The sequence below is a fragment of the Mauremys mutica genome, chromosome 2, assembly GCF_020497125.1.
Source record: "Mauremys mutica isolate MM-2020 ecotype Southern chromosome 2, ASM2049712v1, whole genome shotgun sequence".
Lineage (NCBI taxonomy): Eukaryota > Metazoa > Chordata > Testudines > Geoemydidae > Mauremys > Mauremys mutica.
Genome location: NC_059073.1, coordinates 114682450 through 114703714, shown reverse-complemented (window position 1 = coordinate 114703714; position 21265 = coordinate 114682450). Strand labels below are relative to the sequence as shown.

At 44.1% G+C, this 21265-nt stretch overlaps 1 protein-coding gene across 4 annotated transcripts in view; it reads right to left on the bottom strand.

Moving 5' to 3' along the window:
• The window catches only part of CAP2 (cyclase associated actin cytoskeleton regulatory protein 2), a 104498-nt gene that overhangs the window by 13272 nt on the left and 69961 nt on the right, over window positions 1-21265 (bottom strand). For all 4 annotated transcript variants that reach the window (XM_045002811.1, XM_045002810.1, XM_045002813.1 and 1 more), the window contains 3 exons: window positions 16820-16963; window positions 16232-16317; window positions 14153-14258 (listed from right to left, as the gene is read on the bottom strand). In XM_045002811.1, coding sequence (XP_044858746.1) covers window positions 14153-14258; window positions 16232-16317; window positions 16820-16963 — 336 coding nt within the window. The remainder of the gene's footprint in view (window positions 1-14152; window positions 14259-16231; window positions 16318-16819; window positions 16964-21265) is intronic.

Below are 21265 nucleotides of genomic sequence, written 5' to 3'. Positions count from 1 at the left end.
TTTTAGCAGGCAGGAGATTGCCCTGGCTATGAATAAAAACAAAACACTGTTTCAGTATAACAGAGTGTAGGGAAAGACGCTCTGGACCCATTCACTGAGGAAACCCGTTGACAAAGGGGCTTTCATGAGTGTTTGGATCCTGGTTTTTGGGAAACCAGCCAGCTCTGCAACAAGCTGAACTTTGGGGGGAAGCCTACTTTATTGTATAGGAAAGGTAACTATTGGTAAGCATAGACCCAGGTTTGTGTTTTACGATTGTTTTGTGTTTGTAACCAGTTGTTTCCATCCCTTTCTCTTTAGTTAACTTCTACTTAAATCTTTATTCTTTCTTAAAAAAACCTACTTTTGGTTTTTTGTAAGTGTTCACAAGTGCTGTGTGGTTTACAGGAGTGGTGGTTTAAGGTAAAACTTGTAAACTGGGGTACACTGTACCTCTGGGTGCTGAGAATCTGGAATTTCTGTGAGTAGCTAGTGTCTGGGGCTAGATGTCACAAGGGAATGATTTAAAGGGACTCAAGGCTTGGGGTGCACCTATTGTTAACCTGCAAAGTGAAGACAGGGCTGGCATAGCCCAGAGGAGAGTGCTTGAATGGCTGACGGGTGTCATCTCCCTGACACCACCAGCCTAGTTACCAGAAGGAAGACTCCCTCTTGCTGGAGGCAAGGGTAAGAGAGATGACTCACAGTCCTGGGTACCCCGAGAACCATCACACCATGAAAGGCCCTCATGCTGTGGAATCCCTGAGATGCCTCTTGGCAAGGGGACAGGGAGCAGGCAAGCAGACTGGATGTGCAGGAAAGTCTCTCTGCATCCCTAGCCTGCCAGGGCAATGGGTTTTGTGCTGCTTCCAAATACGCTGGTATGGAGGGCAGTTTAGGAGTGGGCTGGGTTAGGGGGTCCACTGGATCCATAAATTGCTCTAGTACTTAGGAATGGCTGCATAGGGACGACAGTGGTGCAGGAATCACCATACAAGCTGGAGTAGTAGCTATGTAAGGGGTATTTTACGGTTGGGTGATCTGTCCCTGAATTGGGGTGAATTCCATTCCTGTCCAATTTCCACTGAGTTCCCTTCACAAAGCCCATTTATTTGTGCTTTGTATCGCGTGGTGTGTGTATGTGTGAGCCCCTGGGAATAGGAAAAACAGCACATTATACGCTCACAAAAGTTCATCTTTTCTAGTACAGCAGGTGCTTAAAAGGCTTGCTATTTGCAAACAACTCTTTACATTAACTTTGAGCAGATGTCCACAACAATGTATCTTTACACAAAGAGTATTTAAGAGCCATTTGAGTAGAGAGGGCTGTTATCTGCAAGCCCCTGTCTTCTATTTTCATTTCAGCTGTTCTCCTTGGTAACAGCTGCTCTCCTCAGTGCCCTGGTTTACATACATCCACTCAAGTTATGCTCAGGGATGTCGGTTCCCACTTGCATCTTTGGGTGGTCATTTTCCATTTGTAATTAAGATCTTTTTGTTGAAATGGTGTCATCACTTGCAAATGTGCTCCTTGTAAGAAATATTAGGGAAGTGACTGACTTCAGCACTAGCTAGCTAAAATGACAATTTTATATCAATACAGGAAGACATCTGAGAAGAAGGGAATGTATCAATAACTTTAAACCCATATATGTTTCATCATACAGTACTAGCAATCTCAATGTGGTTTAAAAGCTTGCTTTAGTGAAGATTTATGTAACTGGACAAGGAATTCTTTGTAGCTGTCTGAGTAAGATCCTGTGAACATTGGAAAGGCTAGAACCTAGCTCAAAGTGGAAATACTGTGTAGGGGACAGTAAACTCCACAGGATTATCTTCATGGTGTTTCCTCTGCAGCCATCCATTGGGGTCAGGGTTTGACCCTGTGTAGGTCAGAGTCATCTGCACAGAAGACCTGTGCCTCCATACTGACTCTGGCTCCCCAGCAGCCCCCTGTACCTCAGTGACACAGTTCCAGTGGAGTCATGCTTATAAAGCTCCAGCAGCTTGTGCATGCCCCAGGAGTCTCTGTAAAAGGGGGATGCTGCTGTGGAAGGGGTGTATGAATGTAATACAGACTGTGGCTGTATTATTTCTCCACCCTTAGCTCCACAGAGCTACGACATGTTCCTCCTGACCTACCTCTTTTTCCCCCACTGGATGGGCCAGGAAGGTGAAGGAGTAGAATGTTGCATGGAAGAAGCTGATACCCCCACACCATGCTGGAGGGGTGATATCAAATGTGCAGATCAGTGGGAAGGGGTGTTTGGACCCAAAGTTCTTTATTCTGAGTAGCTTCTATATGGTAGCTCTTGGAGCATAATTTAAGCCAGGTAACGTGCTTGAGATAACCTGGCCATTCCAAGTACAATGGCATCAGGCACAGAGGGCCAAATTTATTCCTGCGGCAACTCCTTTGATTCAGTGAAATGACATGAAATCTGAATTTGGCCCAGTGCCTGTAGGAGTCTGGGTCTTGATTATGAGAACTTTCTCTACTTGGGGGAAAGTACCTATAGCTTCATCTAGAACACAAAGCAACAGCCCATCTCTTGAGTCATGTTGAATGCTGTATGCACATACCATCAGTGCTCCACGCGCTGCCCTGGCACTACCTGTTTGTTGCTACAGGGAATTCCAGGTGTTAGTTATGACCTCTTTAGATCTAAATCATGTCTCATCTTTTTTATTTTTTTATTTTTATGTCCCAACACAGGCATTACAGCCTACCCAATCACCCTTGCTGCTACTTCCCAAGGTTAAGTTCCTAGGAAATTTCTGTAGGGCTTGAAGCAGAAAGGATCTCACTTCTGTCACGCATTGAGTTCAAACTGAGTGAGTTACAGAAAGGTATCTGTCCTTATGGTAGCATCCAGATGCCACAATGAGAAGTGAGGCCTTATTGTGCTAGGTGCTGTACAAACACACAGAAAGACATGGGCACGCCTCTCTGTTTGTTCAAGCTTTTGGTGATCTACTGCAGGGTTTTATGTGTAATAACAAGGAAGATGGGAGGATGAGGGTTCCAGTGTTGTGTGAGATTGCTGCGGAACATTTAAATGGGAACACATCTCATTTTGTAGTCTACTGATTGCTTTTAGTGAGGAAAGACATTGGGTATAATTAGACATTTCTAAATAATACATACAATTATATTCTATATAACTAACTGACATAAGTTAGAAATAAAATGTATCCCTGTATATCTATTTCATGATGCAAGTATCTACCTGAGGATGAGACAAGTGGTTTTGGGGGGCATAACTCCCTGGAATTCATTGAACACTTTCCTTTTCAAGGCAACAGATGAATAGGACTCCCAATGGGGAGGTTCACTTTCTCCTCATAAAAGGATACCCCACTCCCCTTTTTATAATCCTAGTTACATGCCTGAAATGATTACTGCTCTGTGTTGTTCTCCTCATACACATGCAGGCACAAAGATGAGGATCGTAGAGCTCAAAATATCATGTAACCGTCTCTGGGAACAGGTGGACTGTGACACAGAGACATAGATCTTTTGTTGAGGTGTTTCTTCTGTAAAAGTGGCTTAATGTTATGGCCCTATTAACTGCAACATGTTAGGCCACCTGTCTGCAAGCATTCATGCTGCCCAATGATATGGAAGTTATAAGATGAAACAGCTGATGTGCAGGGGCTTCAGTCTTTGTGAATTTAAAAAAAAATCCTCTTTTTCTGGTTCTCGGCAGGATTATTTATCTGTCTGGCTCTCCAGCTCTGAAGCCGCTTTTATGCATTTGTGCCATTTATCACCTGTTCGGGATTTAACATAGGGCCTATGTCACCACGGAGCAATGGTACCACTCAATCATGCAATCAGAGATGCTTTACAACGTCTGGGTTCTCTAAATCACCCTGGAGCTGAATGATGATGTACTATCATTAAGTAATTTGTTTAATGGGCCTATTTAAGCTGCTTCTTTTTTAAAAGTAAGAAAATGTGGAAATACTTTTTGTAATCTAATAAATAGATTAGTAGACATCTTTCTCTCCTTTTCCCGCTATGTATGTTCAGTCCTCCTATTCCATCCCCCTGCTTCCGGAACCTATGGCTGTGTTTATACTACAGCTCAAGCTGCACTTGATGGTTGGTGTCAAACAAGCCATCCCAGGGTTCCCCTTAACCGGGGCTGAATAATGTTCGGCCACTGGTGTGGATAGGGTCAAATTAGTATACAGTGTTACCAACCCCTGCTAGAAGCAGGGAGCAAGGACACTTTCTTAGTGTGTTGGATATAACCGACCCTATCTACACCAGTGGGGAAACTGATTTCAGCGCTGGGTAGTGTTCTGCCATATTTGCAGGGGCGGCTATAGGCATTTTGCTGCCCCAAGCATGGCAGGCAGGTTGCCTTCGGCGGCTTGCCTGCGGAGGGTCCGCTGGTCCCGCGGCTTCGGCGGACCTCCCGCAAGCCGCGGGACCAGTGGACCCTCTGCAGGCAAGCTGCCGAAGGCAGCCTGCCTGCCGCCCTCGCGGCGTGGTGAGACTCTGTCTTACAAGGGAAAGGTGACGGCTGAAGCTTTCTGCAGGAACCTCTGCCAGGCAATCTCCAGCTTGGCACTGCACCAGCAACAGTCTCGGAGCACAGCGTGTTCTGTGAAATGGAAGTGGCTAACATTAAAGTGATACAAGCTGTTCAGCAAAATGAGTGAGAGGGAAATACAACATGGGGCAGAAGGGTGTCCCAGAAAAGATCTTATTTTTTTTGCAGGGCAGAGGCCGGGGGGAAGGGCAGGGCAAGCCATATTCTCTTACCAAGACCTAGAGAATTAAAACACTATGTCCAGACTCTGCCCTTACTTATATTTGTGCAGTCCCGTTGAGGTGAGTGGAGTTGCACTGCTATAACTCGGGGTGGAATTTAGCCTGATCATGTTAAGCCCTTGTTTTATGAAAGATGAATGTCGCTGGCAATGGTGGGTGCATCGTTTATTTTCTAAAGTTCTTGTTGGAAATATGGAATTGCATCAGGTGTGTGTTTATACCTTCCCAATGTCTCTTCTTTTGAGAGGATGGTCAGAAAAGAAATATGAACTGTACTCTACATAAGAACGCAAGACTTATAATTCCCCCTGGACGTGGCTATGTGGCTTCTTGATAAATGGGTCAAACTACACATAGCATGACAGATATACTATAAAGATAGCATGAGGTTGCTGGTTGCTAAAATCAGCCTTTGCAGCCTCCTCATCTGAGCATGCAGATGATAGGCATGAGACAAAGTTCTATGGGAAAATGTTGAGGTGTTAAAGGAAATGGTGGAGATTCTGTGAGAGAATGTCTAGAGGAGGCTTACGTAGCTGGGAATGAAATGCCAAATTATTGTATTGGGACTAATATACGGGCTGACTGGCATGCTAATTTATGGGCTGCAGTACTTACCACTGTTTGATCTCTCTCTGGTTCTCGCTGAAGATGTTTATGGAAGTTTTAATCAACATTTCAGTTTTTTAAAGAACATTTAAAATATTATGTATTCCATTATTAATATTTTAGAAAAATATATGTTAGGAGGTAAGACTTGCAGACACAGATAAAACTCTCATTGGCTTCAATGGAAGTAGGATCGGGCCACTGTAAATAAATCTCAATTTTGAAACTGTTGTTAAATTGAAGATTTTCTCCTAGGTATCTGTGTTTGATTTATAAATGGGGAAAATGTTTAGTGTTTCCTTGAGATTGTGTTTAAAGAGAACATTATCACTAAATTCACTACTATTTTAAGACTATTTCATCAAATTGAAAACTGGCCAATTTTGTCCCAAATGACCATGGTCTACAAAAAATAATTTATCCCAGCTCTACACAAATAACTTGAGATGAATGTTTTGGAAAATAATCCTCAAGCAGTCTTTGTTTGTTAGCACTGATTTGAGGTACAGTTAGCTACAGCAAACTCGCCTTATTGCCAGTTGTTTTCAGGTCATACAGTAAACCTGCATGAATAGGAGCAGAAGTGTTTCCCTGGTCCCTCCCAACACACTCAACCCTTCCAGCAAACTAAAACTTTTATGAGACATTCCTGATAGCTTATACTACAGCTGTTCAGTCCTTTTCTCAAAAAAGAGGGGGGAAAAGTGGGGCTGGGGGAGGGAGAGAAAGATAGTTCAGTAGTCTCTTGCATTTCCCCAGTGACAACTGAAAGGAACACTTTATTACTACAGCTGTAGATTTCGTCTAGAGTTCAAAAAGTGGTAACAAGGAAACATGGTTGCAACTGTCACAAAACAGAGCAGTTGTTGTGTGGGGGAAATGCTATGCTGATCATTTTCAACAGTCTCTTCTGACATCTGAAAATGTCCAAACATTAATTAATTAAATTTTACAGAGCTCTATTAGGTAAGTAAATATTATTATCCCCATTATACAGATAGGTAAATTGAGGCACAAGACTTTGTGACTTACCTAAGGTCACATAGGAAATGTGTAGTAGAACCAGGTATCATGACTCCCACCCCACGTGATTTCTGAAACTTCACACATTCCAATCAATTCAACGAATCCCAAAAACTTTACTTTAGGGAAATGATTTCAGATTGAATTATTTTGGATCATACTGGCAAGAACAGCCTCTTTGAATTGCACAAACACAGTTCTGTTAACATTCATTGACGTTTATGCTTGCACATCATGATGAAAAGATAATTCTATATTTTATTCCATGAGTGTCAGCGGGGCTGAGCGGTGGGCAGCCTGTATGCACTGGTCAATTACCAAGTTGCAGTCAGGAGATGAGTCAGGGTCAAACTGGGTAAGGATACCAGGGAGTCAGGGTCAGGCACCAAGTTACAGCCAGCCGGCAAAGAGCAGAGTCTGGGACAAACCAGGGTCAGAAGCCAGAGTTTAGGGTCCACAGCAAGGCAAGGTCTGGAGAAGAAGGCAGCAGGCAGTCTATATCATTGCTCAGACAATTCCGCATGATGGCTTCCTGGTTTATATAGCAGCATGAGACAATCAGTGGGCTGCGAGGGGCTGCCACTCAGACCCTGTTAGGCAGTATTTCCTGCAGTGCCTAGCTTCACAGGGCACTCTAGTGAAAACCTGGCTTAAGCTTCCGATGACGATGTTGAATTGTTAGCAGCCCAGAATTCTCATGGTCCAGGTTCTAGTCCCCAACCACCAGTTCTGGGTTGGGTTCTACTTGAGTGTTGGGGGTGGTTCCAGAGCATGAGATGTTGTGGTGCCCAGGCTGTACCCCCCGTACTGGGCCTGGTCTGGTTCATTTCCTGAGCTCTTCTGAGCTGGAGAGGAGGCAAGGGTGTGATCTGGCACCACACAGTAAAAACAGAGCTTCACTGCTGTCTGTTTTCTCCTGAGGTCAAGTGTTGGTGACCCTTGTTGACCTATATGGATTCAGGACTGGGTCCTACAGGCTTTGGTGTAGAGGGTGGACATGGGGGCATCCAGCCACCCCTCATTTCCTCCTGCTACTCACAAGGCTGAGAGTTGATGTGAGTTCAATAGAGGCCTGTAGGCAGGTGGGGCAGGCTCGCTCATCTTTCATATACTCACTGAGCGCCACTGGAATTGATGTAGTTGGGCAGCATCATTCCATTGGACATCTGCTGCACACTGTTGGAAATGCCAACATAGTGGCTGGCCCTTGCTCCTGGGGAAGCTTCCAGAGGGCAGCCTCTGCAGAGCAGCCACAATGTGGGTCATCAAAGATGGTTGAGAAGGCTTGCAAGAAGGAGTCCCAGTCAGAGACCATGGGCCTGCTCTGCTCCAACAGGAGGGAAGCCCAATTGAATGCTTCACAGGCAATCAGGCTGACTATTAGCTCCACTTTTGTCTGGTCTGTGGGGTACATTGGGGGCACAGCAGGAAGAGAAGCCTGCCTTGGTTCAGGAACCCCTGGAATTTCCAACAATCCCTGTCAAACTGTTTGGGCAGTGGCACCGCAGGTGTTGGTTCAGGCGATAGGTGATCTGTCAGGCACATAGTGTAGCTGCTTCTCCTGTAAGCATGCCAGCTGTTCGTGTAGGGTTGTACTTTGGCAGTGAGCTGCGTTGCTCGGGTCTGTAGTATGAGGTTCTCCGCCTGCAGGTTGGTGACTTGGTCTTGCAGGTCCCAGGCCCTCGGGGAGCTACTGGTTGGAGGGCAGCCCGCCCCTTCCATCATCTGAGGAGGGGTTGGATGGGCTTAGGGAGTGACGGTTATCTGAGCAAACTGTCAGGGCTGGGCTGTGGATAGCCTGTGTGCATGGTCAGTTACTAAATTGCAGGCAGCAGAAGAGTAGCAGGGTTGGGGTCAAGCCATGTCAGGATACCAAGACGTCCAGGTCAGGCACCAGGTAAGTAGCAGGGTCAGAGTCAAGCTGGGTTGGGATACCAAGGAATCAGGGACCAAGTTACAGACAGCAGGTAAGTAACAGAGACAGGGACAAACCAGGGTCAGAAGTCGGAGTCTAGGGTCCAGAGCAAGGCAAGGTCTGGGGCAGAAGCAAGCAGGCAGTCTGTGTCATTGCTCAGACAGCTCCTCATGGTGGCTTCCTGGTTTATATACCAGCATGAGCCAATCAGTGGGCTGTGAGGGGCGGCTACTTCAGGCTCTGCTGAGAGGTACTTCCTCCAATGTCTATCTTCACAAAGTCCTCCAGAGGAAACCCAGCCTAAGTGTCCAATGGCAGTGTGGAAGTATCAGCAGCCCAGAACCTGCCGTCATCCTAGGTTCTAGTCCCTCACGTTCTTCCAATGGGAGCCAGTCTTGTGAATAGTTTTTTCCATGAGCAACATGCCCAGAAATGCACTAACCCTATTTATTATTTGTTAAAAAATCTGCAAATACAGGTGGCTCATTTCTGCCACCTGTATGCACGTTGAGAAGTAACTTACTCTTCAGATAATTACACACATTTCAGTGGGACTGCTCGAGGAATAAGGTATTACTCAACAGGGTGGCAGACTCAAGACCAAAGTGAATAAGGGTGACAGAACAGGGCACATTATCAAAATCTTTCAGTCTGTTCAGATCTGTATTTATCAGTGTAACCACAATAATAAAAGCTGTTAGAGTTCCTGTGATTATATTATGAGGGCTGATTGCTTATGTGTGCTTTCACCCTTATGTGCACTGTACTAGTGCCTCTATACTGTACTCCATTAAGACCTATCTTGACCCTTCCTCTTAAAGCATCCAGAACTGGCCAGTGCCAGAGACAGAGATACAGTTCTTGATGCCCTAATGGTCTGATCTAATTTGGTAACTCCTATCTTGATTTTGTACATTTTCCCAAGATATTTGCAAACTGCTTGGAAAAAAGTAGTACTGTAATTTGCTAATCATTTCCCAAGACACGTTTCTCTCTTTAAAACCCCCCAAAACACTGATCTATTTATTTTATTTGTGTGTATGTGTGATTTCTAGCATTCCTTGTCCAGTTTTATAAATACTGAAGGCAAATTATTTGTATGACATAGTACTTATAAATATGCATTCAAGTTGTTCAAAAGTTTTTTCTATACACAATAGCAATTCTGTACCAACATTTTCTTTCCATAAGCATTCCTCTTTCTCAATGCCTAGCCAACCTACCAGTTTTTCCTTTTACGCTCATAAGCGGATGCTATTCCTTGCAAGGATTAACAATTTTGTTTGTAATAGTCCCACAGTACCTATCTAAGACCCTGATCCTGCAAACACCTGGGCATGTGCCCGACTTTATGCACTGTGGGTCTGGTCCTGACCTGTTGAAGTCAATGGCAAAGATCCCATTGACTTCAATAGTGCAGGATCAGACCTTGTGAATAGTTCCACTGATTTCACTGGGAGTTAAACCTGTGCTAAATTGGTCAAAAGTTCCCTTTTAAATGCAGTATCATTATGATACAGTCACTTTATGCCTGGCCGAAACTCTTAGGTGTATCAGTTTGAAAGCCTGAGTATATACTCAGGGATTCACTGAAAACTATCCAAAAACACTGATACGTGACTGTTTAATTCTGACTTTAAAAAGTAAAAGAAAAATCAAATTACCATTTTAATAACTCTTGGATTTGTTACAGGTGTCTGGTAGAAAATATCTAAACAGAGAAGATACATGCTAATTTATTAAACTTCTGACTTTGTAAAGTTCATTTGATGGTATGTCAAAAGAATTACATATCACATCAATAAGAAAATATGTTTAGAATTTGACATTTCAGTCCCAGGTCATCTGACATTTAACTGAACCATACTTTCAGGATAACCCACTTCAGATATGAGGACATACTTCAAGTGAGTGAAACTAATACACCTCTACCCCGATATAACGTGACCTGATATAACACGGGTTCGCATACAACGCGGTAAAGCTCTGACACGCTGCTCTGAGCAGTGTGTTAAGGGTGCCAGGCTGGGGCAGAGGGTCTCAGGGGCGGTCAGAGGCTCCTCCACCCCAGGGTCTAGGAGGCAGGAGCTGAGGGGGGGCAATTTTGGGGGCGCTGCAGTCCCAGAGTGGCCCAGGGCATTAGTGGGGGGCTGGGAGCAGCCCGCTCTGCTTCCCTCACCCCGGCCCCAGCCGTGTTGCTCAGGGGAGAGGGCTTGGGGGAAGGGATCCCCCCTGCACTCACCAGCAGCGGCGGAAGCGGAGCAGCCCAGCCCCAGCCCGCTGTACTCTGTCAGCTCCCAGCCGCAGCGCTCTGCTTCCCACCGCAGGTGAGTGCGGGACCTTTCCCCAACCCCCCCCCCCTGCAGCGACATGGTGGCTTCCTGGGGCTCCCAGCCGCAGTGCTCTGCTTCCCGCCGTCGGTGAGTACGGGGGGCATCTTTTCCCCAACCTCCCTGCACTCACCAGCGGCGGGAAGTGGAGTGGACTGGGGCCACATTGCTCCGCTTCCCGCCGCTGCTGGTGAGTGCCTGTCAGGGGGCGGGGTGTGTGGATAGCGGTCGGAGCAGTCAGGGGTCAGGGAGCAGGGGGGTTGGGTAGGTGGTGGGGTCCTGGGGGTTATTAGGGACAGGGGTCTCTGGAGAGGGCGGTCAGGGAACAAGGAACGGAGGGGGCCAAAGCAAGTTCGATATAACACAATCTAACCTATAACGCGGTGAAATTTTTTTGTCTCCTGAGGACCGCGTTATATTGGGGTAGAGGTGTAATACTATGGATGAAGTAAATTGTCTTTTAACCAACTGTGATGGATTGAGTACTGTCTGTGGAGAAGTTATATTTGATATGAACAAATAGTGGGTCTCGGTCTGTTTGCATACAGCACTCTGATTGACAATTAAACCAAAGGAAACAGAGAGACCCTGGGTGAGAGGTTGAGATACTATCTTACAACCAGTCAAATGTATCCTGCAATAGCTACTATTCTGAGAAAGATTGTAAGTGTTCACAAAGCTAAAAATGACTCCTATTTGACAAAATGCAAATAAGATAGCTTTGTCTTATAATATTAGTTCCATACCTGTAAAGTTCCATTATGTAAAATAAAATTATTTCTTTTATATATTAGCAGATATAAAATTGGCCCTTATTCTAATGCTCATTCTGCTAACAGGGTAATAGAGTTCCTTAGCCCTGTCTTATAATCATTTCAAAACGGGTAATTCTTCTCACACCCACTGACTGGATTAAAATAGAATAGGATGCAGCAAGGGTGTAATTTTATACTAAACACTGAGAAAGAAAGTGAAGTTTAATATTTTAAGCCTTTGCTAAATAAAGAACCCCACAAAAAGCAGCTAATTTCTCAGACACCTCCAAAAAAGTTTAATATTTTACTTTGGTTCAGACCAAAAAGTACACACATTTCAGCAAATGCTAGTTTCTTCTTTGTTGGAACTTGCACTTGCACTTGCACTTGCTATGCTGCAAGGTCTTGCATGGTGCTCAGGGAAGAGTGCAAAGTTGTAGTCCAGTGCAAATCTGAGCAAAGGCTATCCCTGGGCACAAGTAACAGGATGTACTAGGCACACTTGTTTTCCCTCAACAGAAGTAAGTTGCAAACCCCTTGAGTGCAAAGCATATGCAGTGAGTGTATGTGTCTAAAGAGACATGTCAAGTGTGATCCTTGGCATGCTAATATGTGTTTCTTTCTCTGGGCCAACGTAACTCCTATTAAAGTCAGTGGAAAGACTCCCATTGACTACAATAATAGTTGCATCAGGGCCTTTATCCTGACTCCTACTATTAGGCTGTAGTGATTTGGCAACCATGGGTTTGTAATATTAGAATAAGTCTCAGAAGAGGTGGCTTAGTGGTTAGGACGCAGGCATCAGTGGTTAGAAATAGATGCAGTTTATCACACGGATCTCACCTCTACATATGTGACATATATATTGGGGGCGGGGGAGAGAGGTATCCTCTTCATAGTTGAAGTTAAAGCTAGTTTCCATTATAAAACACTATTTTAGCTCCTCTATGTCTTTGGATTGGAAAACTGTTTTGGCCTGGAACTGTAACATTCTGGTGAGTTGTCCCTTCCCACTTAATTACAAATTTTAAAACCATCTTTATTTGCTTACACAAAAGAAACTATGAACAATATTGTATGTGTGTGCTTTTTAAAAAAAAATTAGGGCACTCCAAAACCAAAAAACTGTTAATGATATTTCAGGGCCTAAGACATTTTGACTCACATCTAACTAGATAGTAAGTATGTGAGTACATTCTTTAGAATCCCAAGAAGAATCTTAGACTCTTACATTTTTATATTGACAGGGGATCAAAATCCTTGCATGTGTGTCAAACACAGCAAATTCTTTAAGAATAAAATTTAACCCTATTTGAGAAGAATAGACAACAGATTGCCAGATGATCCTCTCATCACATCACATCATAGCTGTAACACAATGAAAATGTACTTATATTGTATATATGTACACACAATATATACACACAGCATGGAGCTCAATAATTTATATTGTATAACATAGTAAAATAAAATTATCTATAGTATAATATGGTACGTGTCCCTTGTATTTCTTTTTCTCATTATTAAACCTCCCTCTTCTCTGTCTTTCCCTCCCATTCTTTCACCTTTCAATCTCTCCTTAATTTTTATCCACTTCTTAATCTTTCTTCTGCTCTCTATCCCCCCCAGCAATGGCGCACCGGACCTTGAGAATCTAATTTTCCTACTCCTCCCTCATTGCTGCTGAGAACTAGGAGCCCAAAGAATTTCTCCACCTCCCCAAATGTCTAAGTCACAATTGTCCTGAAGCATCGTTCCATCCATCTTTCACACATGTTTCAGCTGTTGTCAGCAGAGAGCAAAAAGGATGTCACGTCTGATACTGGCTAAGAACAGTGAGCTGTGACTGTTGCCTGCTCTGCCCTGGAGAAGCACAGTTGCGCAGCAATACAGCCAGCACTATTTTGTCTCCGATTTCTGTAAGATATAAAATTTCTGGGGAGGCTTCACTTCCCTGGGGCCCATCAGTCATGATGCTTTGGCAAAGTGAAAGGAAAGATGAGGGTAGAGAGGCACTACCCACAAATGCAGATTAAAGAAAGAAAAGTCGTGCAGCCAGCATGCATTGAGCCTAGTTTGTTCATGTCTGATGACTATTTGATTATGATGTCCACCTCCGCCCGCTCAGGTCTCCATTTTATCTTATCAATGCACCCAACCCACTTTAGATCTTTCATACTAGGAGAGTAAGGCTTTGTCTACACCAGCACTTTTGTCAGCAAAACTTTTGTCAGTCAGGAGTGTGAAAAAAAAAAACACACCCCTGACCAACATCAGTTCCGCCGACAAAAGTGCCAATGCAGATAGTGCTATGTCGGTGGGAGACGCTCTCCTGCCAACATAGCTACCACTGCTCATTGGGGATGGTTTAATTATGCCAGCAGGAGAGCTCTCTCCTGCTGGCTTAGAGCAGCAACACAGGAGACCTTACAGCTGCATTGTACAGCTGTGCCACTGTAAGGTCTGTAGTGTAGACATAACCTAAAAAGCTACCTTACTACAACATTCACTGCTTTGCACTGTCAGCTTTTGTTTTGAATCTTCTTCCTGTGTCACATTGGTCTTATCCCCTTCTTAAAATATTTTGAGAATTTTAAATACAGAAATGTCTTGTCTTATTTTGGTTTGGTTTGTTTATCCTTTCCTCTCCCAGAGATAATGTTTGGGCTTGCTGCAGTAATGCCAGAATCTGGTAAAAGCAGAATCAGCTAGTATTGTTTTCCTGTTCTGACAGTGAAAGGGGAGGAGCACTCACGGTTTTACTCCAGGTGAGGCCTGTGGTATGATGCTCTTTGATGTAAGCTTGAAGCTCAGTCCAGATGTTCAAGTATGATTTCACCCAATCAACATGACGTAAGTCACTGTAAGGAGGAAAAAAAAAGGAAATATTTCTATGTATGATTTATAGTGTTTAAATATAGATACTTGCTACCCTGTATTTAAAGCGGACTAGATACTGCATCTGTCACTGGCCACAGACAATGAAGTCAGAAGTCTGCTGACAGACAGGCAGCCCAGCAAACGGTGAGGCCTAGCAGACTGGTGAGCCTTGCAGAGGAGAAATAAGGGAACAAGAGGGCTCCAGGCTCTTCCTGCCCAGGCTCAAAGTGAACCAGGGCAGTAATAAAGCAAGATGGGCCCTGTGCCAGGAATTCAAACCTGGTTCCCCTCAGTGTTTTGATTTTTAGAAAATTAAAGAGCAGCATATTTTGTAAAATGTCCTGGCTTCTGAGTCCAAAGGTAGCTTGTCGCTCTCCTTTACACCTCTCAACCCAGCATGTGCTCTGCTACCCTTTCCCCTTGGAACTTTTTAACCAGCACCTTATAAACTCTTAAACGCAACCAAAATATTTATCACAAAAGAAAAGGAGGAGTTGTCATAAATGAAGGCTGGTCAGGAAGCAAAGGTTATATGTATCTTTAGGCTAGATAATATGGTGTCACATTATAATTTCTGTTAGACTCATATTTATAAGCCAAGATTTTCAAAAATAAGTTAGGTTCCCAAATTATTATTTAAGCACCTAAATAAGTAGCCTAATTTTCCTAAACTCCAAGCACCTGGATGGCTATCATTGACTGCAATGGGACAATGAGTGGAAGTAAGAATATGCACAGGAGTAACTGTTTGTAGGATGGAGCCCTTAATGGTGAAAATCTAGTTAAAGATAATAACAGTGATCACTAAAAGCCTGAGACTCCCATTGATTCCATTGCTTGGCAGAGGGATCAGGTCTTAAAGTAAGTTGAAGCCTCAGAGGAAAATCTCCACACTTAAATCCTGTGTCTTGCTTGTTTATTTTTATATAGCTTTTCCAGCTCCAATACTCAGAAATGTCTTGGTGTGAAATACTAAACAAACATCACCCCTAAAAATCATGCACATAGTTTAGTCCTTTTAAAAAGGTGCACTTTCTCACCTGGTGCTTATGCTTCAAAAAGTACATTCTAAAATGGAGCAAAGAATTACCCAGAGTAGATAATTTGGGGCTCTAGCAGGCAATTCATAACTATAATTAAAAGAACTTTCACAAAAATTCAGCTCTGCAGATTAATTTTTACTTGAGTAAAAGATTAAATTACTTGAGAGCTGCTTTACCTCTGCTGACCAGCGTGGATGAAAATATGTATCAACAGCCCTGATGTAAGGACTTAAATCAGGTATGTTGTATAAAAGAACAAAAATGGGTTTTGAATCAGACTAATTTGTCATGGAAGATGATGGCTAAGGGGGAAAAAAAACAAATTTGCAGGTATTGTATTTTAGTAACAATATGGTACTAACGGCTAAAAACTGACACCTCTACAAAGGCCAAGAGAATAGGATTTGTGCAAGGGTTCTCCAAAGGGGCTCAGAAAAGGAGTCATCCTCTCCCTATCTCAGGCCACAGAACACCAGTATCACTGCACCGTATCTGCTGCTGCAACCACGTGCCTTCCTGTGCCCACACCCTTAAGATCCCCATGCATTGGTGCAAAGAAAGCCCCTTTGGAAACACAGCATCAAGGGGCAGTAAACTGCATGGAGCAGAACTCCAGGTGATAGAGCCAAAGTGCAATTTTTCAAGCAGAAAAGCAAGATGGCCAGTCAGGGAATTTCATCTCTGCAGCAGTGTATCAGTCAGACAGGGTAGTGCTGTAGTTGCCTCTGTGTGTGTGTGGGGGGGGCGGGGGCGGGGGGGGGGGCGTAAGTTCATGTGTTGAGTGCTTTTTAATTTTCAAAACACTTTCTTGTGATGTTTTTACAAATAATACAGTACTCTCTAGCACCTCAGTTAAGCTAGTTCTAAGCTATCAATAGAGAAAGTGTGGACATTAACACCAGGCAACATACCTGTTTTTGTAGTCCTTTAACACCCTGTTAGTATAAAAGGTAGCAGCATCATTCATCTCCTTGACATAAGGGCCTGGTTTAGGAGACTAAGAGAACAGCACCATCACCCAAGTATAGCAAGAAAAAAATAAAAGAAGAGAAGATTTAAAACATTAGTCAAAACCACCCACCAGTATTTTAGACTAAGGGCTTGACTTCACTACAGGGGAGATCAACGGGGCTTCGAGCAATGCAGCGGGGGAACTGTCTAGTGAAGACCCGCTAAATCGACGACAGAGTGCTCTTCAGTCGACTCCGGTACCCCAGCTCTCCAAGAAGAGTAAGGGAAGTCGACAGGAGAGCATCTCCCATCAACACAGTGCAGTGAACACACTGGGGTAAGTCGACCTAAACTACATTATTCACATAGCTGGAATAGCGTAACTTAGGTCGACTTACTCCCCTAGTGTAGACAAGGCCTGAGTGTAGAGATAAGGAGATGGGAATGCAGAGTTAAATAATATTAGGGACTGCTCTGATTTGATTATTTGTTTATGGAGTACCATTAAGAAGTGTGTCTAAAAATGCCCTAGTCTGTGTGTAACTCACCACTGTTATCCACCCAAGTGCAGGAATGCTTTCGCTGACAGCTGAAAGGTGGTTGAACATTTTACTTCCTCGGTTTCTCTCTCTGAAGGTTTGGATTTCCTGGATCTTGTCAGATATTGGTTTGAGCAGCACGGCCATCTCACTCTGCAGTAAAACATGAAACTATTGTTACCACTGGAAGCACTCTGTGCTCAGTACTTCTCTGCGTAGTGCCATCGATTTAGGGAAGGAATAAGGGTCAGTGTCTTGTATCACTTGTAAGCTCACCACACAACTTCATTTGCCCTACTCCAATTACAACAGCAAAACATCCACCCATTAAATACTGATGTGCATTGCAACGTAAATTACAGTCAGCAACGGCAATGTCTGAGATATGTGCAACCTATATAGCAGGGCTTGCCAAACTGTGGCTTGTGAGCTCACATCCTCCCCCATTCTCTGCTTACCAGACTGGAGGAGAGCTCAGGACCTCTGCCCTGCAGTGGGGTGGTGGGGTAGGGGTTTCTGTCCAGCAGGGAGGGAGGGGTCTTGGGGCTTCACCCCTGTAGGGTGCACTTGCCGGGGCTCGGGGCTTCAGCAAGAGTGGGGCTGACGCCCCAAGCCCCAGCTCCTGCCAGGTATGCTCCAGCTCTCGAACTTCTGAAGATTTTTGTATGTGGCTCACAGGGCCAGTAAGTTTGGCCACCCCGCTATATAGTTAAACAGGGACCTGTGCTTCCTGAGACCTGTGATGCTCCACAAGGGTACCCAGGGTTGTGAGACACTTCACCACTACCTGCCCTTAGCAGACACAGACAAGACTCCATCATACTGTGGATCAGCTCCCTGAAACCAATGGCCTCTGGCAGTACAAGCACTGCCTTCCAGGCCTCTGTAGGCTTCACTCCGTCTGAGCAGGTTGGCACACACCAGTGGCCAAGCTCTCTCTGAGCATTCTCTGTTTTGTCCAGCCCCATTTGCACTAAACACTCAGAGAAATACCAGGACACAAAGAACACTCACATTCGGGAAAACACACACAGAGAAAACAAACATACACATAAGCATACACCAGCTTGTAAGATTCAGCTCAGGACCAGCATTTGTTTAACACCAGCGCACTGAGATATATTTATAGTGAAAACAAGAATAAGTTTATTATCAAACAGTAGATATTCACAAAAAAAACAGGAGTACTTGTGGCACCTTAAAGACTAACACATTTATTTAAGCATGAGCTTTCGTGAGCTACAGCTCACTTCTTCGGATGCATAGAATGGAACACACAGACAGGAGATATTTATACATACAGAGAACATGAAAAGGTGGAAGTATGCATACCAACAGGCAGAGTCTAATCAATTGAGATGAGCTATCGTTAGCAGGAGGAAAAAAACTTTTTGAAGTGATAATTAAGATGGCCCATAGAAGGTGTGAGGAGAACTTAACATAGGGAAATAGATTCAATTGGTGTAATGACCCAACCATTCCCAGTCTTTGTTTAACCCACAGTTAATAGTATCTAGTTTGCATATTAATTCAAGTTCAGCAGTTTCTCTTTGGAGTCTGTTTTTGAAGTTTTTTTGTTGCAAAATTGCCACCTTCAAGTCTGTCACTGAGTGGTTAGAGAGGTTGAAGTGTTCTCCCACTGGTTTTTGAATGTTATGATTCCTGATGTCAGATTTGTGTCCATTTATTCTTTTGCGTAGAGACTGTCCGGTTTGGCCAATGTACATGGCAGAGGGGCATTGCTGGCACATGATGGCATATATCACGTTGGTAGATGTGCAGGTGTATGAGCCCCTGATGGCGTGTCTGATGTGATTAGGTCCTATGATGGTGTCACTTGAATGGATATGTGGACAGAGCTGGCATCGGGCTTTGTTGCAAGGAGATAGTGAGTAAGGATACTGGAAACATGGTTACGTATGAAACAATATAACACACTTTCTAGAGACAGATTAACCTCCTGTCTAAAGATTTTCAGCATTTTCAACCAAAGCTAGCTGAGATCCCATTTTCATGAATATAAACACATCCATTTACTTCCTAGGTACAAGATGAAGGGGTTGTGATGTTGCACTCCATATGTTTTATGGAAATATGCTTATGAGTCTGAATATGATGTAACTAGAATATGCTTTATGCAAAAGGTCTCTTGTATGGTATCATTAGAAAGCTTGTAATCTACCGAGTGTGTTCATCCTATTTGTTTGCATGTATTATTTCTATGTCTGGAGTTAGGAGAATAAGATATAAACTTGTATTACTGATGTAAACATATTAAGTGGAAGCCATTAAGGGTGCTTCAGAATCAGTGAACTGTGAATGGGTTTATTTACCTGCAAGCCTTCCTGTGTACATGTGGGCCAGCCCAGGGGTAATGAAGAATGAGGTCTCACAGGGACATGAGACCATGTCACCTGATACTGAAATCCATCTTAAATCTTGTACTTTTCCATTTAGAAGGAGGGGTGGGGGCCGAGCACAGACAAAAGATCCCCACCTTGTGCCAAAGCTATAAAAGAGGGTGGAGCAAGGCAAAGGGGGCTGCCAGTCATGAGAGAGCCCCTGCTTACCACCTGAGATGTCAGCTGGAACTAACAAGGACTGTGCCAGAGGAAAGGATTGGGTCCAGACTAAGAAAGGGTCTAGTCTATGAAAGAAGCTTATTGGAACATCTCTGCGGGTGAGATATTACCTGTAATCAGTTTCTTAATGTATTAGGTTTAGACTTGCATGTATTGCTTTATTTTGCTTGGTGACTTACTTTGTTCTGTTATTACTTGAAACCACTTAAATCCTACTTTTTATAGTTAATAAAATCACTTTGGTTTATTAATAAACCCAGAGTAAGTGATTAATACCTGGGGGAACAAACAGCTGTGCATATCTCTCTATCAGTGTTATAGACGGCGGACAATTTATGAGTTTACCCTGTATAAGCTTTATACAGAGTAAAATGGATTTATTTGGGGTTTGGATCCCATTGGGAACTGGGTGTCTGGGTGCTGGAGAGGTAACCTGCTGAGCTGTTTTTGGTTAAAGGCTGCAGCTTTGGGGGCATGGCGCAGACCCTGAGTCTGTGTTGCACCAGGCTAGCGTGTCTGGCTCAACAAGGCAGGGTTCTGAAGTCTCAAGATGGCAGGGAAAACAGGCTCAGAGGTAATTTCAGTGCAACAGGTGACAATCCCAAGGGGGTCTCTGTGGTCAAACCCATCACAGGGGTATCTTCTTTGTCTTCTAGATATACCCCTGAAGTTCATGGTCTTTACTCACAGGCAGGATAACCTCCCACAGATTGTCTTTTTTCCTGTGTGCCCCTTCCCTATTTGCTTCACATCTCTTCATTAATATTTGACTTCATATGTGTTTACAATCCTTAATTTACATCCCAACAGAGGGAGACACATATTTCTTACCTCTCGTTTGGAGGAAAACCTGTTTTTCACCTTTGCTGCTGACAAATATCTTGATACAGACTTAAGCCTGGTCTACACTAGGCGTTTAAACCGGTTTTAGGAGCATAAAACCGATTTAACACCACACCCGTCCACACTAAGAGGCCCTTTATATCGGTATAAAGGGCTCTTTAAACCGGTTTCTGTACTCCTCCCTAACGAGAGGAGTAGCGCTAATATCGGTATTACCATATCGGATTGGGGTTAGTGTGGCCGGAGATCGACGGTATTGGCCTCCGGGCGGTATCCCACAGTGCACCACTGACCGCTCTGGACAGCAATCTGAACTCGGATGCAGTGGCCAGGTAGACAGGAAAAGCCCCGCGAACTTTTGAATATTTCCTGTTTGCCCAGCGTGGAGCTCCGATCAGCACATGTGGTGATGCAGTTAAAAATCAAAATAAAGAAAGAGCTCCCGCATGGACGATGCGGACGTGATCGCTGTAAGGGCAGGCAAATCTGTTCTATCAGCGCTCCGTTACAGAAGACGAAATTCAAAATCATTTTTAAAAAATCTCCAGACAGATGCCATAGCAGGGACTCAGCGCACTGCTGCGTGACAAGCGTAACGGAAAGCCAAAGAATCAAATGGACGCTCATGGACTGGAGGACTCAAGCTATCCCACAGTTCCTGCAGTCTCTGAAAAGCATTTGCATTCTTGGCTGAGCTCCAAATGCTTCTAGGGTCAAAAACAGTGTCCGCGGTGGGTCAGGGCATAGCTCGGCAATTTACTCACCCCCCCACCCACCCCCAGAAGTGAAAGGGAAAACAATCCTCTATTGACTCTTTTACATGTCACCCTATCTTTACTGAATGCTGCAGATAGACGCGGTGGTGCAGCACTCAACACCAACAACTTTGCTCCCCCCACGCTATGGATGGCTGATGGTACAAAATGACTGGTACCCGTCCTCATCATCAGCCTATTGGCACATGGGGCAGTGCAAAAGGACTGGTAACCATGCCGACTAGCATCGGTAAGGTCAATCAAGGGCGCCTGGT